General features: G+C 46.0%; 1 protein-coding gene across 1 annotated transcript in view; it reads left to right on the top strand.

The window, feature by feature from the left end:
* Positions 1-16,320, top strand: part of cutlet (chromosome transmission fidelity protein 18 homolog) — a 163,385-nt gene that overhangs the window by 49,319 nt on the left and 97,746 nt on the right. Inside the window, exons 9-11 of the mRNA XM_084585871.1 lie at positions 3,481-3,604; positions 12,325-12,440; positions 14,660-14,753. Coding sequence (XP_084441997.1) covers positions 3,481-3,604; positions 12,325-12,440; positions 14,660-14,753 — 334 coding nt within the window. The remainder of the gene's footprint in view (positions 1-3,480; positions 3,605-12,324; positions 12,441-14,659; positions 14,754-16,320) is intronic.

A 16,320-nucleotide genomic window follows, 5' to 3' on the forward strand; every position in this document is an offset into this window, starting at 1 on the left:
TGGCATTCTCATCTTGTATCATTGAGAAAGTTTTAACGATGCAGCAATGTAGCTACCACAGTGTATGCTCGTGCAGAATGTACATTTGCTATTCATACATTACCTATGGGCCGCAATGCAGCAGAAGGCAGAGGTGCTATTGGACAGGTGACGCAGTGGCAGGTTCAGCAAGACGCACTTGTTACTCGTATTCAAACTTTTCAAATCGCTATGGTTGGTCAAGCGCTGGTCGTGTGCAGTATAGTTTCATTTTCAAAGTTGCAGCTGTCTCGCATATGCCATGCTCCTGCTTCTACCTGGGCGCTTTACACAGATGGCATGCACACACTTACCAAGTGAACTTGTAGCCTGCTGTTGTGCACTTGACTGGTGAATTTTTGGTTTACTGGCACTTGCTTTTTGGGTGTTGCAGAGTTAGTGGGTGAGTTTACAGCTCTCCTCATTCATTATAAAGTGGTAACTGCATGAGGTGACAATCCTTGGCGATACGTCGCGCGCCACCGCCTTGGACACCTGTTGTTGCTTCTGGTGCACACAGCACGGAGCGAAGGGACTCAGCGACAGGGAGGCGCGTTTTCAACATTGCTCAGTTACTGCCGCCCCATCGTTCAGTTTTTGTTTTGTGTTTTCCCCTCAAAATGCGTGCCCCACACACCAAAATAGAAGTTATATTATGAATCTATTGTCATGGCTGTGAGCCAAGGTCAACTGAAAAAGCAGTTACGCTCTATAAGAGCTGCTCGACCGAGCTCCACGTAAAGAAGTTCCGCGGGAGACACACCACCAAGCTGGAGAAGCACTAGCCATTCTCTGAGTATCCCCACGAGGGTGGTATCGGAAGTGGCCGCGTGGCAGTGGCACTGTACGTGAAAGTTGTGAATAGTGTTTTATAGCTTAGCACGGTCCACTTCTGTGGGGCAGGACTGCATATTTGGTGACCGTCTTGAGCGAGTTGCATGCTTCCCGATGGCGTGCTAGTCTGCCGCGTCGCCACCAATCAGAGCACCTCGCAATGGCGGCCACGCTTGCCATATCAGATCACACTAATGTCTTTCTTGCACATGCGCATAGGCAGCATGCCGAAGGTCACAGTAGCAGATCACGCTATGCTATAGTATCTCCCTGTTATTGACATACAGTCGAACCGGGATATTTCGAATTTTGGTTATATCGAACTCACTGAATATCCCCTTGAAAATCCTATGTAAAAGTATAGGAAAGCTGCATCGTATATCGAACTGAACTTCACCGGTTGTTTGATATATTGAACTCCGCATCATGCATTGAACGGTGCGCCTCCCTCAAAGACGATCGCATCACCTCGGCCGTTTGCCGTGTGACGTTTTCAAGCCACGAGCGGAAGGAATGAGAGGGCACAGCTCAGCGACCGCTGGTCTAGGGCGGCGCAGCACCCTTCCTTCAAAGGCGCGCACATCTGCGGTGATCACTGCCGCGCTAGCACGAGACGTTTACAAGTTACGTGGGTGAAAGAACGAGAGGGCACCAATACAGCCATGGTATTCAGGAGAGGGGAAAAATGCGATAGAGCGAAGCGCAAGGGTGTGCCCACTCTTCTGCTGAGCTTTATCTCTCTCCTTCCTCTCTTTCCCGGTCTTCGTTCGCAGCAGCATGCACTATGCATGCGCGGACAAGCCAGCTCAGCCCGTGGCAGACGCTTCTCCGGTGTGTGTTGTGAACGCTTTGCGCGCGGCGGCTGGCGTGCGATGAGATCTCGTGTTGTCGTGCTGAACGCGCGTAAGCTACAACGCTAAAAAGTGGCAGATTTTTTTTTTTTTTCGAGAGTTGTTTATTGTTGTCGTGCTGAACGTATGCTATGGCGGCTGCGGAGGTTAAGAAGCGCTAATTTTTTTTTCTTTTGCGAGAGTTGTTCTTGTCGGGCTGAACGTGCGGCGCAGCGTAAGCTAGGGCGGCTGCGGACGTTAAGAAGCAGCAGTTCTTTTTTTTTTTTTTTGTGAGAGTCGCTCATTCTTGCATCTATGAATCAGCGAAAGCATGCGGTCGGCTGCTATCATGCCACCGGCTTTTAGCATTGTTTGCTCCACACGGCATTTGCAGCTACATATCACGCTTGCCGATGATTTTGTAGCAGTGGATTACGCCCGCCCCACCCCAAGCGCGCCACGATAAATTGAACCAGTATTGGGCAATCAAGCCATCACGCTGCCACCGTAGGATCTATGAAAAGTATAGTTAAAACATAAACACGTCGTGACGTCGCTGCGCAGCATCTTGGCGCGCTGCCAATAAATGAGCTGTGGATGCGACAGTCGAAACGGAGGAACGCGGCACAGAACGCTTTTTTTTTTTTTTTTCTCAAGTTCCTCGGGGCCAAAAATGGGGAGTGGGTTTATGATGCGAGTGGGTTGACTACGCGACAAATACTGTATCATTTTTCACGATCGCAAGTGGCGTCTCAAGCCAATTGCTGTATATCGAATTAGTATCAATATCTCGAACTATTTCGTGATCCCCTTCGAGTTAGATATATCGGGGTTCGTCTGTATAAACGAAACATGGAGAGCGATGAAGTGCGTGACTTGCAAAGCTGATTTTTCATATAAAAGTGATTGTTTTCAAGTTCACGGATTTTTTGGACTGCTTGATTATTCGGACCATTTCCCAGGTCCCGCCAAACCCGAAAAATTGGTTTGTGACTATGTATGATAAGGTGAATTGGCTAAAAATGTTAACTTGCATAAAGAAAAAAGCAAAATGAACTGTGACATGTGTTGTACAGGGTCAAAGGAGAACGAATGGTCTAAAAGAGAGAGGTAGCTGCGAAAAGTGTGGCTATGTAGGGGTTACCTTCACAAAAAAATACCATGACTTTGTGTTAATCAGGCATGCATGATTGCTGGCCGCCTACTCATGTTCAAAGTTCAGCAGTGGGTTTCTAGAATGTCAGTTCACTCTTGTACAGCAATTTTGATGGGGTCACTACCTTTGTTTACGTTCTTTCAGTGCTAGTCCATGACATTCATATAGGAACCTGTCAGCTGCAGGCTCTGGTGAGGTGGCTAAGCAAACAGTGCACAAATTCGAAACTTGTCTAGCCAGTAAGTGCAAGCTGACTTGCAGGAAGTGTAATTTGGCTGCAATCTGCTGTTTAAAAATTAAGCGTAGAGCTGAAATCACACTGATGAAGTTTTTTATAAGGTGTGCATTTATGGGAGTCTCTCAGTAGATGTAGTTGAGGCAGGGTTGTGGTGGGGTGTTTGTTGTTTTCACTGTGCATCAGTGGAGCCCCTTAGCACTGAAAAAAGATGGAGTTTCATATGGTTTCCACATTTTCACGTTTGAAAGGAGCCCCACCTCCTCTCGTTCAAATCTGTGCTGCATCAGGTTTGCTAATGCAGTGCAAGCATCAGTGAGTACTACTTCTGCTGAACTTTTGCAGAGCCACCACTGTTTGTTTTTCTAGAAACTGAAACTGAACATGCTTTGCTTTTGGCTCTGTAGCGATGACAGAAGTCCCGAGGTTTTTAAGGCTGCACTGGAGAGGGCCACACAAATGCAAGCTCTCCTGGGAGAGGATCCACGACCAAACTGCCTTGTCATCGACGAGATTGACGGCGCACCACCTGTGAGACATGTGCATTGACTGTTCAGAGCCCATTTTAGGAGGTTATAGGTCACGAATGCCTCATAAAGTCTCTTCTAACGGGTATTCTTAGCATTATAACAGGCTGTCTCCTAATTGTGAAGAGGTTAAGACAGAAGTCATTTTGTGCCTTCTTGAGGTGGTGAGATCTGTGAATCAGTGATGCAGCGCATATGCTTGCATTAAAGGGACACTAAAGAGAAAACTGAAGTCGGCTTGTATCGATAGAATGCCAACTTCTGATTACAAAAAATCCACTCTTACTGAAAACAGAGCTGTTATAAGGTAGTAAAGAGGAAGGACAGAAATACAGGTATCACCGCTACAGCCGAAACTCACACCTACAAATCACGTGACGTGCCAGGGATCTCGGAGGCTGGCAAATGCGAATTACGTTGCCTGTTTGAATGTGGTTGTAGGCTTTGTCTCGAATATGATAACACTCTTTTATCATACGTAAACGATGGCGATAAGCCAACGTAAACGTTGCAAGGCAAGTACAAAAATATACTTGGAGGCACCAAAGGCGCCCACTTCAGTTTCGGTTATGTTCCGGCTCAGGCACTTCGTGCGTGCTCAGATAGTTTCAAGTTTGGACCTGCAGTGCCTGAATTACGAGCTTGGAGCAGCAGATGCGCCTGGCTTGTTCACATTTGAGCATTCGGAGGAGCGAGCGAGCGAGCGAAATTCGCTGCCGCCGAAACGCTCCTTCGTTCACACTTCTGAGCCAACATATCGCCACCGTCGCCGCTTCGACTGCGAGCTCCCGTTAACCCTGATCTGGCCACTCGACTGCAACTATGTACGCCACGAAAAGCATACATATGCTAAGTACCAAAGGATATCATTCAATTGCTCACTAAATCATGGCACATCTGACCCACATACTGCGGCAACAAGACCTTCAACAAGCTATTTGCAGGCATCGTAAACAAAAGGGGCATACTTGCCGCTCATATAAAGGAGAGCGTTGATCTATTGCGCTGGTCGCGCGGCGAAAAAAAGGGCCTCAGGTAAAAAGTAAAAACCAAAAATAACGAAGCACCACAAATACATTAAAAAATTAAAAAAAAGTTGATTTGTAGAAAAAACCGCCCCCACCAGCGGGATTCGAACTCACCACTGCTTGCTTCGTAATGTTCGGCGCTAACCATTCGGCTACGCCGCACCTCAGGGAGCTGGAAAATATTTCTGTATATTATGTCATGTCATGGCATATTATGTCATGGAACATGTTTCAGAGTGCACAGGCCATTGCTGCCGGTCTAAAAATTACAACTTCTTGACCATCGGAGCATGCTGCCTGCTCTCACGACTTGCAACTAATATTCTGGATGCCTTTGCGCACTACATTGTGCACTGGAACCATTTTAACTTGTGGAATTCCACAGCGCTGGCAAATTTAGGGGCGCCGGCTCTTTGGTCATGCTCTGCTACCGTGGACGTAATTTTCGCTGAACATGGAGCTCTAGCACAAACCTTGAAGGAAAAAAAGTGTGACCAAGCTTCAAAACTGGCAAGCACAGCAGCGAGGAACTATTTTGCTGGTAACTAAATCTTATTTCTATGTAAACATTTCGGGAAGCGTTGCGATGACCGATGGCTCGGTTTGTTTATATGTAGTGCAAGAAGGAGCGCAAAGGCTTGAGAAACATGCAAAGTATTGTGCATTACAAGCGCTCCATGTTTTTTTTTATTCCTTTATGGGCTCATCGCTCTGTAAATTACTCTCTTCATCGTTTTATTTATTTCGGCTGTGGCTGTCACTTATTGTGAGCCGATGGTCGATGGCGAGTATGCTGTTGCCATGTTGGCCCCAGAGGGATGCGACGCTGTGGGCCGCGCCGGCTCGCTAGCAATCACGGAGTCTCCGCTTACGTCATAGTGTGCGTCAGTCTATCCCGACTACGTAGTCGGAGGAAACAGTTTGAATTAGACCGGCAGGAAAACGAAAAACCTCAACTTCTTATCGCAATATCTCAGCAGCAATTATTCGATTTTTTGCTGCTGGGTATGCGGTGACAGTGTCACCAAATGCAGTTTATTAGATTTTCATAGCATTTTTGGGTGTTTTTAGTGTCCCTTTAAGTTACATTCAGATATTTTAGTTTAGTTTAGTTCTTTTAAAGCTTGTGTGAAAACAGACATTTCAGTTTCATTCTTTTCATATTTAAGGCAATACAAAGCCTTCGTTTACAGAAGTAAATGGGATATGCTTTCTGAGTGGTTTCATTTGAGAATCACCGCCTTCTTTGAGGTACTGTTTACATGTACCTCAGTGTTTGGTAATCTATCATTGAGTGATGTGAGACACAGAGAGCTGTTTTCTTGCAATGTGTGTTATTGTGTTTAGCCTTTTCCTTTCCATGCCCATAGACCATCCAACTTATATTGTCACGGACAACAGGGCTAGACGTGCACGACTACGACGTGCATATATACGACTAGTTTGCACGCCACAAAATTGAAAATATAGCGTAGATAACAACGTCAAAACTCTTTCTGATCAAAAGTCTGCACTTACGGCCTTTTAGATGTGTAGATAAATTGGTCCAGAAGAAGGGTGAGTGATGGTGAAAATGTTCTTTTTTTCCACTTCATTGCTTCTACAGTCAAACCTCGGTATAATGAACACGAATATAACAAATTATTGAATACATCGAACTCTTCCGAAATATTTTTGTCAAACACATGTACAGTACAACCTCGTTAATTCGAAGTCATCGGGACCGCGAGAAATCTTCGAATTAAGCGGGTTTTCGAATTAACCAAACACACCAAGAAATAAGACTTAGGCAAAAAAATTCGTTGCAGGAACGTGTTACCTTTATTCGGCATATTTTGAATTACTACTGAAAGTAATCAGAGATGCTGGTTTGCCGCGTCCGGTAGTTTGCGGCTCCTAAGGTCATGCTCTCGAGTTGGTCAAATAGACGAAACATCTCTGAACTTCCACCGCGGCACTCAACAAAACTGCGGATAACGTTCAGCGATCCGATAACTTCACCAAGAGCAGGTGCTCGGGGAGGCTCGTCGGTGTCGTCGTCGCTATCGTCGCTGTCATCGCGCATGTTCGTACCAGCAGTGATCTCGCTCTCCAAGTCAGAGTAGCCAGTCTGCTCTTCGCTCTCAATGTTGATATACTCGGCGAAGCCGACTGCGTTGGACTCATCCTCTGCACAGAGCGCATTGATGCGGTCGCAATACTCTGCTCCTTCTTCGTCAAGAGTAGTAGCACATGGGTGGTCTGCATCGGCATCAACAGTGCTTTCACTGGAAAAACCAGCGTGTTCAAAACACCGCCTGATCAATGTGGGCTCCACTTGTTTCCAAGCGTACACCTTGAGGCATATGGCTCCGAGGAGGTCGATGGAGTACTCCTTGCCATTGTCGTAGCAAAGGAGCATGCGCTTGAGCAGGTGGTACCGATAAATCTTCCTAGTGTGGTGAATGACGCCTTGGTTCATCGGCTGTGAGATCGAAGTGGTGTTCGGAGGTAAAAATACCATCCTGATGGCCTGGAGATGTGGGATGTCGCCATGTGCCGGGCAGTTGTCGACGACAAATAGGACATTCCTGCCCGTGGCCGCGAACTTGCGGTCAAGTTGCCGCACGTACTCTTCAAATATTGCACCTGTCATCCAGGCTTTCTTATTGTGCCTGTAGACGAGTTCATCCTTTGGCGGCAGCCACGCATTTTTGAAGCAGCGAGGCTTCCCCGTCTTCCCGACGACCAGTAGCGGCAGCTTGTGTTTACCGCACATGTTTGCGCCGAACAGCACAGTAATCCTGTCCTTGGCCTGTTTCCTACCCTTGATGGCGGTGTTCTTCACTGCGAATGTTTTTGTTGACAGCATCTTATAAAAAAGTGCAGCCTCGTCAAGGTTGTAAACGTCTGCACCGTACTCGCTAAGCAGCGGCGCCAATGTGTGGTTTCTCCAATCCTCGACAACGCTCTCGTTAGTGCTGCCGCTCTCACCACAGACGGTGAGAAAGGTTAAATTATTGCGTTCTTTAAAACGGCAAAACCATCCATTGCTGCACTTAAATTCCTCGTGCCCAAGTTGTAGAGCTAGGTCGTTGGCCTTCTCCCGCAGTAGCGTTCCATTGACGGGAAGGTAGGCAGCGTTTGCTTTCTGCAGCCAGCGAAGCAGAGCAGCTTCCACATCTTGATACGTGGGAGCCCGCACTCGTGACCGCTTTGAAGAATAGGTCTTGCCGTAAGCCTCTAGTATTTTTGACTTGTTGCTCAATATTGTGGACAACGTCGAGAGGGGCACGCCATGCCTTTTGGCCAACTCGGTCTTCGAACAAGTGCTCTTGCCTGCTTTCTGGATCAAGCAAAACTTCTGCTGCAGCGTTAGTCTTGTACTTTGGCATTTCTGCACTGCTACGGTCACAAAGCTAGCACTTCTGCACAGTCCCGCCCAAAAAAACGGCACAGTAGCCGACCCCTAACCACAGCGCACAACACAAAGAAATGGCGCAGGCGAGACCGGCGCGGCGGTGGTGGTGGCGTACTTGCAGCGTCGGAGGCACGGGGGAAGAGTGGGCGAAGCACACCAAGGGATGGAGTGGGGGCGAGGTCACGTGATAAAAACCGGTATGCCCGCCGTGTTGCAGTGAAGCACGTCTTCTCCTCTGCAGGCGCGTGTTTCGGCGGTGCGCGAGGCGCACTGTGGACCAATTTTTGTGCAGAGAGTGCTCCGGCTGGGGCGCTTCGCCTATAAATCATCACCATTACTATGTGGCTTTGCCTTGCGGCTCCGTAGGGCCGTCGATCAGGCATTGCCGCATAGCAGTCCAAATTTTCGAATTAACCGGGCTGGCGCAGGCCGCCTGTTCGAATTATCCGGCCAAATTTACATTGGAAAATACGGGACCGCAGAAAACCTTCGAATTATCCGGGATTTCGAATTAACCGAGTTCGAATTATCGAAGTTGTACTGTATTTTTAGCTTCCCCTAGTGAACGCGGTTCGGCATAAAACTGATATTACGAACTTCGCGACGCCAAGCACTACTTCACTTTAATAGCAGGAGGTAGGCTTCGTTGCACTACATGTGTGTTGTGTGGCGCAGCAAACGTTCAGGATTACCTCGCAGGCACCACAGATGCCACGACGGCATTACAGTAATTTTATTTAGTGAATGCCTGGAACATGGTTGTCTGCATATTTAAAACAGTGATGATTTTTTTATGGCTTTGTCAATTGCTTTATTTTGTGTATGCTGTTGGGAGTGTTGAAGAATTGCTCCCAAGTTATAAATGCCTCCTTGTACTCTTTTTGGAATGTGACACAGTAGTAGTTGATGCCTCTTCAGAAGCATTCTGAGGACTCTATGGTCCAGTGTGCTTGAGCAGATGATGCATGTGGATGCAAGAGAGGGAAATATGAGTAGGCATTAGAGCAGCGTGACATCATTTAAAAATGAAATTAAGAGACCAGTGGTGCGCACAGCATTATCTGAAATGGCATGACTGGCCAATCAATGCACACGCTCTACGGCAGCGGCAGGATTGCATGTTCATGCTTTTATACTCCATTTCATACATCAAGTGCAATACTGCAAAAGCTAGAGCCCTTCTTTGCGCTCCCCGTATCCGCGATGAAAAATAATGCCTGCTCTTGACGAGAGGAAATAATAGTTGCTTTGTCTGCAAGCCTAATACATCTTGCATTTGCCATCAACTCTTAAAGAAGCATCTTTTTTTAGGGAGAGAAGATCGGATTCGGTCAATTTGTACGTTTTGTTTGCTGTTTTCGTTCGTGTCACGTTTTCGCTGCCCCGCAACCCTGCCAGCGGTGCCCTCCTGCTGCGCAACGCAGCGACCTCGACTGCCTCTTCGGAGCGGGTTTTTCTATAAGATCCACACTGCGAAGATGTGCAGGCATGCGAAGCAAGTTATTGCAAACGTATATGCTCGGAACAGAGCCCGTTTCCGCAGAAACCACTTGGCCACGGAACGAGCGTGTAGTGATTCGCCTCCTTTTTTTTTTTGCGGACTACTTACGTAGCTTTTGCTGCGTTGCACCTGATGTGTATGAAACCGAGTATAGTTTCAGGTTATCCAAATTTTCAGGTTAGCGAGATTTCACTGTATTTGAATTGTTATTGCTTGATCGCCCTGATACAGTTAAACCTCGGTATAACGAACTTCAGTAACGAGATCCTCAATATAACGAAGTTACAAGGAATACATCACATAATGCCCATTGGAAACTATGTATATTTTACCTCGATATAACGAAGTAAATGTTTCCATGATTTCATTAAAACGAAATCTTCAGACAAATAAATTTTACCCGGAAGGACCAAAATTTCAGGAGACTGCCAAAGGGAAAGCGTTGCCAGCGCGCGAGATTTGGGTAATTCACGTGGACGGCCCCCCCCAGGGCGCGCAGCACTCGCTTCCTACAAGCATAAGTGATAAGCCGCTAGAGTATTCGTGTCTCCGTCTCCCGCTTTATTTTTTCTCTCCCTCTGTCTTTTGCTTTGTCACAAATTGTACCCTCCCCCCCCCCCCCTCCCCCCATTTGCCATTTCCGATTTGCTCACTCCTTTGCTACAACCCAAAGAAACTCTTCCCCGCGCCTGGGAAGGCTGATGCGTCAGCGTGCATGCCCGTCTGTCATCCATTTCGCGCACAGCTCTCGTGTGGCCGCGGCTTCCGCAGTCGTCATTTGAGTGCTGCTTGCCTCACGGTTTGCCAATTCCAACTCTCCTTTGCTTTGGTTTTCGCGTGTATTGCCGCAGCAGCTGTTTGTATGCTGCTTTCTGCTCGATTTTTCGATTCTCCTCTACGACTCTTTTTCGCTTTGTCACTACCTGGGTCACTGCCTGGGTCCTTCTGCGAAGGACCCAGGCAGTGACACTGACGCCGAAGACGCCGAAGCCCCAAGTAACCATGAAATGCTCGAACCAATAGACGTCCTGCGGCACTACGCGAGCTTAACAGGACAACAAGAAGTGATGCAATCCCTGTGGTTCTATGAGCGCAGCGTGAGGCCATTTCTGGTAGCTAAGCAGGCGCAAAAGGAGGTCACGGATTACTTTCAGAGGAAATAAAAATGAAGTCCTTACAACTGGCAAGTACTTTGGTAATGTTTCCGTATGCTAGGCATGGAATTTTGGTATAACAAATTTTATTATAATGAAGTAAACTGCCGAATTTTACGACTTTGTTATATCGAGGTTTAACTGTATAACTGATTAGCCCGTTGTGTCGCAAGACGGCGGGGGCAGGGCATTTTATTTTACACAGCCCAAACTAACAAATGATATAACTGATTGGCCTTTTTTTTTTGCACCTTTATTAAAAATAAAGGCATAATCATTGCAAACATTGTTTAACTTCTGAGCTTAATTTTTATATTACATGAACGAGCAGCTGTTGAGCAACATTTTGATGCATCCCGAGGCAGATTCATTAGTTATTTGCATGAAAAAAAAAAACATTTTTCTAATACCACAGAAAATATTTTTTCCCCAGCGTTAAGGAAGGAGTTAAGTTTATGGGGGTCATGAATTCTGGACAGTGCACTAACACGTGCTGTGAAGAAAGTCAGGAATTAACTATTGACAGTAACTCGTAGTGAGGCTCCTAAATCAGCCATTGCGTCTTCCAAATGCTACATTGGGACTACCAGAGTGTCGGCCCACTCTTGTGGACTGCTTGTCCATAGGCTGGAATTGAATAGCTGGCATACTTGCAAGCATGATATTAGAAATGTTTACAGAAGTAAATGGGGTTAGGAAAAGAAATTTCTTTGTTTTTTATTGCATTATTTATTACCGTGATTAATTCAACCAACCATCCGTGCTGCTTGTAAGTCTTCACTAGAAAAGCACTTACCAGACGGTGTAGGCAAAAAGGCAAGCATATCAGGAGGCGCATCCTATGCATATCTTGAAAACAGCTGCTGTGCTGTCGGAGAATGGTGGCATGTGTTTCTCTCAATATGTGTGTCCTCACCGCTTTTGCACATTTCCTACATGAACCACTTGGCGAGTTGCATCCGTTTTGTGGCCTGCCATGTTGGGTGTATATAAACTAAACATCACATGTGATAGTTAAACATGTATGGGAAGGACTCAGCATAGCAAATGCAGCCAGATCCAGATATATCAAACACCAATATTTTGAATATTGGTTATATCGAACTCTCAAATTATTCCCTTGAAAATCCCACGTTGAAGTAGAGGAAAGCTGGCTTGTATATCGAACTGCAATTTACCGGTCGTGCAATATATTGAACTCTGCACCAATGCACAGGAAGGTGCGCCTTCTGCAGAGATGATTGCAAAGTAAAAAAGGCAATCATTTTTCATGATCACGAGAGGTGTCAAGATGATTTCTGCATGTCGAACTATTTTGTGATCCCTTTCAAGTTTGATATAATCGGGCTTGACTGTAATTCGTTATGCTTGTGTTCATTATGTTTGGATTTAACTGCAGTGTGTAGTCTACGTGGGGTGTTTGTTGCAAGCAGTCGTAGGCTGTTTGGATTGTGGATGCTTCACAGAACAAGGCCACCTATGTGATTGCCATGACATGCAGTTGTTGGGGTTGTGGCTTTGTGGTGTGAATGGGTGCTCTTGCTCGAGTAGCCCATAGTAGGGTAGAAAGTTTTGCCTTGCTGTTTTCCACAATAACCGAGAAATGAGTACATTTTTTTCTTAATAATTTACGGTCGTTAGGCTTCCATCAACCTGCTCGTCAGCATGATCAAGAGCACTGGGCAGTCTTCAGGAAAGAAGAAAAAGAAGGAAGGATTCTTGCTGCGCAGACCCATTATTTGCATCTGCAATGAACTGTGAGCATCTTATTCTTTGTTTGACACTCATAGAAAATTGTTTCCTTCGATGCTTTTTTTCTTTTTTTCATATGATGGGCTGTCAATATGTGTGAAATTTTCCCTTGCTGGTCACTGGAAGTCATTGTAGTTTTTTCGTAGCAACTACAGGGTGCCTATTTCAAGTTTGCAGCTTTCTGAAAGTTGTCACCCTTGCCCGATTCGAAACGCCGGGATTGAAAGTGGTGGCTCGGATACAGCAGGAGGTGTTGAAGAAACCAAATTGTTACTTCATATGCATAGTGTAATCTCCGGTAATTGTCAAGGTCCACATTGTGGTGGAGTAGTAGCTAAGGGGGCAGCACGCTCTCCGTATTGGAGCCTTTCACTTCAGAGTGATCTTGTCCGTGTTAGTCAAATCTCGATATAACGAATCCCGTGGGACCGCAAAAAATCATTCGTGTTTTTGAAATATCGTTGTAAAGAAAAATCTGCGATTATAAGCCAGTGGTCAAACCTACGTATGCAAAGGACGTACGAACTCCAAAGCTGATTTATTTGGAGAAATCAATAATTTTCTTCTACATTACACCACTACAGCACATACACCTTCGACTTTACGGAACACCTCGTCGCATGCGTGATTGCACCGAGCTATGAAAGTACGGACTTTGTCTATGTATAAAAAATAAGCAATTAAAACATAAGAGTTCGATATGACCTCATCTTCAATGCTCCCTGAAGTTTCAAAATCTTGTCTCGGTCTTTCAAAATGATTGCGGCAGTCGATGGGGCAATGCTACCTGTCTGTAGAGGCCGAATCGCTTTTTCCCTGCGCTGATTTCTTGCAGTGAAAGCGGCTGCGTTCATATCTTCTTGGCACTTCGCTGGCTAATATCATCGCTCTCGCACAAACTTCGCAATAAGATAATCCGCAGCATAAAAAAAAATCTTTCAGCACGCTTGAATGCACAAATTACCGACCCGCGTACGACACACAAGAAAAAAACGCAGGCGGCTAGGCCTGCTGGCTACTGCATAATAAACCATAGCTTTGTGGTGGCGCTAGGAGCTGGTACTAGATGTGCTGATGATGATAGCTACAGCCCACGGACCATACACACAGAAACGACGGTTTCTGTTTTACGCCAGAGTTGCAAGCTGTGGCGCTGTTAATTTTAGCTGAATTCGTAATATTGATGTTCCAAAATTATAGAAAAAGAAATAAAATATGTTTGTTATTATGAAATATACGCTATATTGAAATTCGTTATTCTGAAATAGTTTTACATTGAAAACAGCAAATGTATCGGGGATTCTTAAAAAATTTGTTAATATGGTGTTCGTAGAAATGAGATTTCACTGTATTGCGTTTTTCGGCACTTCAGCAGGTTATAAATCAGGTACAGGGCTCTTGCTTTATCTTATCTTGGCTATAATAAAGTGGATAGTTTTTAATTTCGTCGAGCGGTTCGGCAGCTCTGAGGCCTAATCGGAAACCTTTTTTTGTTGCAGTAATAGTACTCTTCCGCCAGTTTGCACTACTCTTGGAAATTATTGTCGCATCTGCGCTCCAAGTGTTGAACTATGTGACATGCAGCGTGATGCTCCTCAAAATGCAATTGAGTGTCACAAGTCACAATTCTTAATGCCTTTTGTACCTCATTCAGCAGTAATTTTTTTTAATATTAGGCAGTTTGGATCATGTGTTTTCACGGATAATACGTTTTTTTCCCCGGCATTTTAAAAAAATACGTATCAACAAAGTTTTACTGTATTTCTGTTACTGGAGCAATTTCTAGTGGGCAGGCTCGGCAAGTTTACCTGCAGCCTTGGAGCTGCTTAGGATGCCTTGATATGGAAGAATTATGGACGATTATCGTGGTAAAGCCAAACATGAATTAGGTCTGCTAGCACTTTGGGTTTTACTTCAATTTTGATTTTACATCACGCATAATGTACAAGCCATCAACCAATGAGTGCCCAGCCATGTCCCCATCCTACTGCCACCTGCCAGAGGTACGTTTGTGAGGAGGGCTGGACAAAGGAACAAACATCAGCAAAATGCAGAAGTAGGGAGTTGCTGTGCTCGCGCACTAAAAAAAGAAAGAAAAAATAGGTCTGTAGCTTGAGGAACACAGTTAAGAGGGAAGCTGAAAGGGGAGCTAGGGAGAAATGGGAGCTTCTGGTGTCGCTGCCGGAGGTCAAGGTTGAGTGATTGAAATTGCCTCAACTTGCAGGTATGTGCCAGCACTACGGCCATTGAGACAGATTGCCCTGATGCTGCACTTCCCCTCGACACACAAGAACCGGCTGTGCAATAGACTTCTGGAGGTACTGGAAGCCTTTCCTTTTGGTAGAAAATGTTTTGGGTGGCTGGTTTTTTTTTTGATGGGATGAGTCTATTTCCTGGCAGCTTTGTTCCTTCGGATCCTGTGATGTTGATTATGGGGGTTTACATTACTTTGCTAACCTTCTCTAGGTTGGAATTTTGTAAGTGGGAAAATATCGCTGTAATAAACACGAAATGTTGTTGCACACGCAGACACGAAAGAAAGAACGAGGAAGGAAAATAGGAAAGAAAATACAAAATGGCTGGAGAGCATTCAATTGCTGTGTTGATGTCTTGTCTGCGATGCAGCATGTTTTGGCGATGAGGTTGGGTCCTGCACTCTGACTTTGTGCATGTAGCCGCGGGCAACACAGAGTTCCTCGGTGAAGAGATGCTGGAAGGCTCGGCGTAGCTCAGGTGGTAACGGGCATATCAAGTGTCATAGAAAGGCATTCCGGCTTTACACCTTTCAGGTCTACTCGATTTGGCTGCACTTTCTGCACCAGTTCTGGCAGGATCCAAGGGGGTGCCGAGAGCGTGCAGCACTAGTTCACTAGTTCAGCTAATTCAGGTTTAGTTCAGGTGCAGCGCAACACTGGCGCCACCGCTGCACGTTTGCTGCACTCGCTGCACTTGGCATCCGGTCAGTTCAGAGATTTGGCGAACTCGCGCTGAACTAGATCTGCACCTTTGCAATAGAAATAGTAAGGTGCACGGGTCAAGCGCTGCACTGGAAAAACGATTACCAAGGTGCTGCACTCAATGAACTAGTGCAGCTAGTTCAGCCAAATCGAGTAAACCTATTATTTTCATTTGTAGGGCTTCGATACGACACTCGCAGTGCAGTCAATCGTGGGATTTGCTGTACAAGTATGTTGCTATGGCACTCAGTTGTCTTCGGTGCAGTTACAAACTATGTCTACAGATGAACAGATGTAAAACATGCACTTGCAGAAATAATTTTTATCAAATATTCGTTGTTTTCATGAGTGCAGCACTGCATTGAAAGATTGAGATTGATGTTTGACGGGTCATTTTCAAACAATGCCTAATTAGTATGCACAGTGTTCTATCCCATGTAAAAGTAAAATCCCATGTAAAATCCCATGTAAAAGTATAGGAAAGCCGCGTCATATATCGAACTCAATTTCGCCGGTCGTTCGATATATCGAACTCCGCACCACGCACTGGAAAGTGCGCCTTCCCCAAAGACGATCGCATCACCCTTGGCCGTTTGCCGCGTGACGTTTTCAAGCCACGCGCGGAAGGAATGAGAGGGGACAGTTCTGGACAGCGCCGCGCCCATTCCCCAAAGGCGCGCGCATCTGCAGTTATCGTTTCCCGCGCGCCAACACTTGACGTTTCCAAGCCATGTGCGTGGGTGTGCCCATTCTTTTGCCGAGCTCTCTCCTTCAGCACGCGCTACGCATGCGCCAAGCCAGCTCAGCCTGTTTTCAGACAGACGTGGGACGCTTTCTCCAGCGTGTGTTGCGAACCCTCTGCGCGCGCGGCGGCTGACGTGGCTATGGCGCCTGCGGACGTTAAGAAGCGGCAGCTCTCTCTGTGTGT

Source organism: Amblyomma maculatum, unplaced genomic scaffold (assembly GCF_055883805.1).
Source record: "Amblyomma maculatum isolate TAMU_Amacu unplaced genomic scaffold, ASM5588380v1 scaffold_13, whole genome shotgun sequence".
Classification (NCBI taxonomy): domain Eukaryota; kingdom Metazoa; phylum Arthropoda; class Arachnida; order Ixodida; family Ixodidae; genus Amblyomma; species Amblyomma maculatum.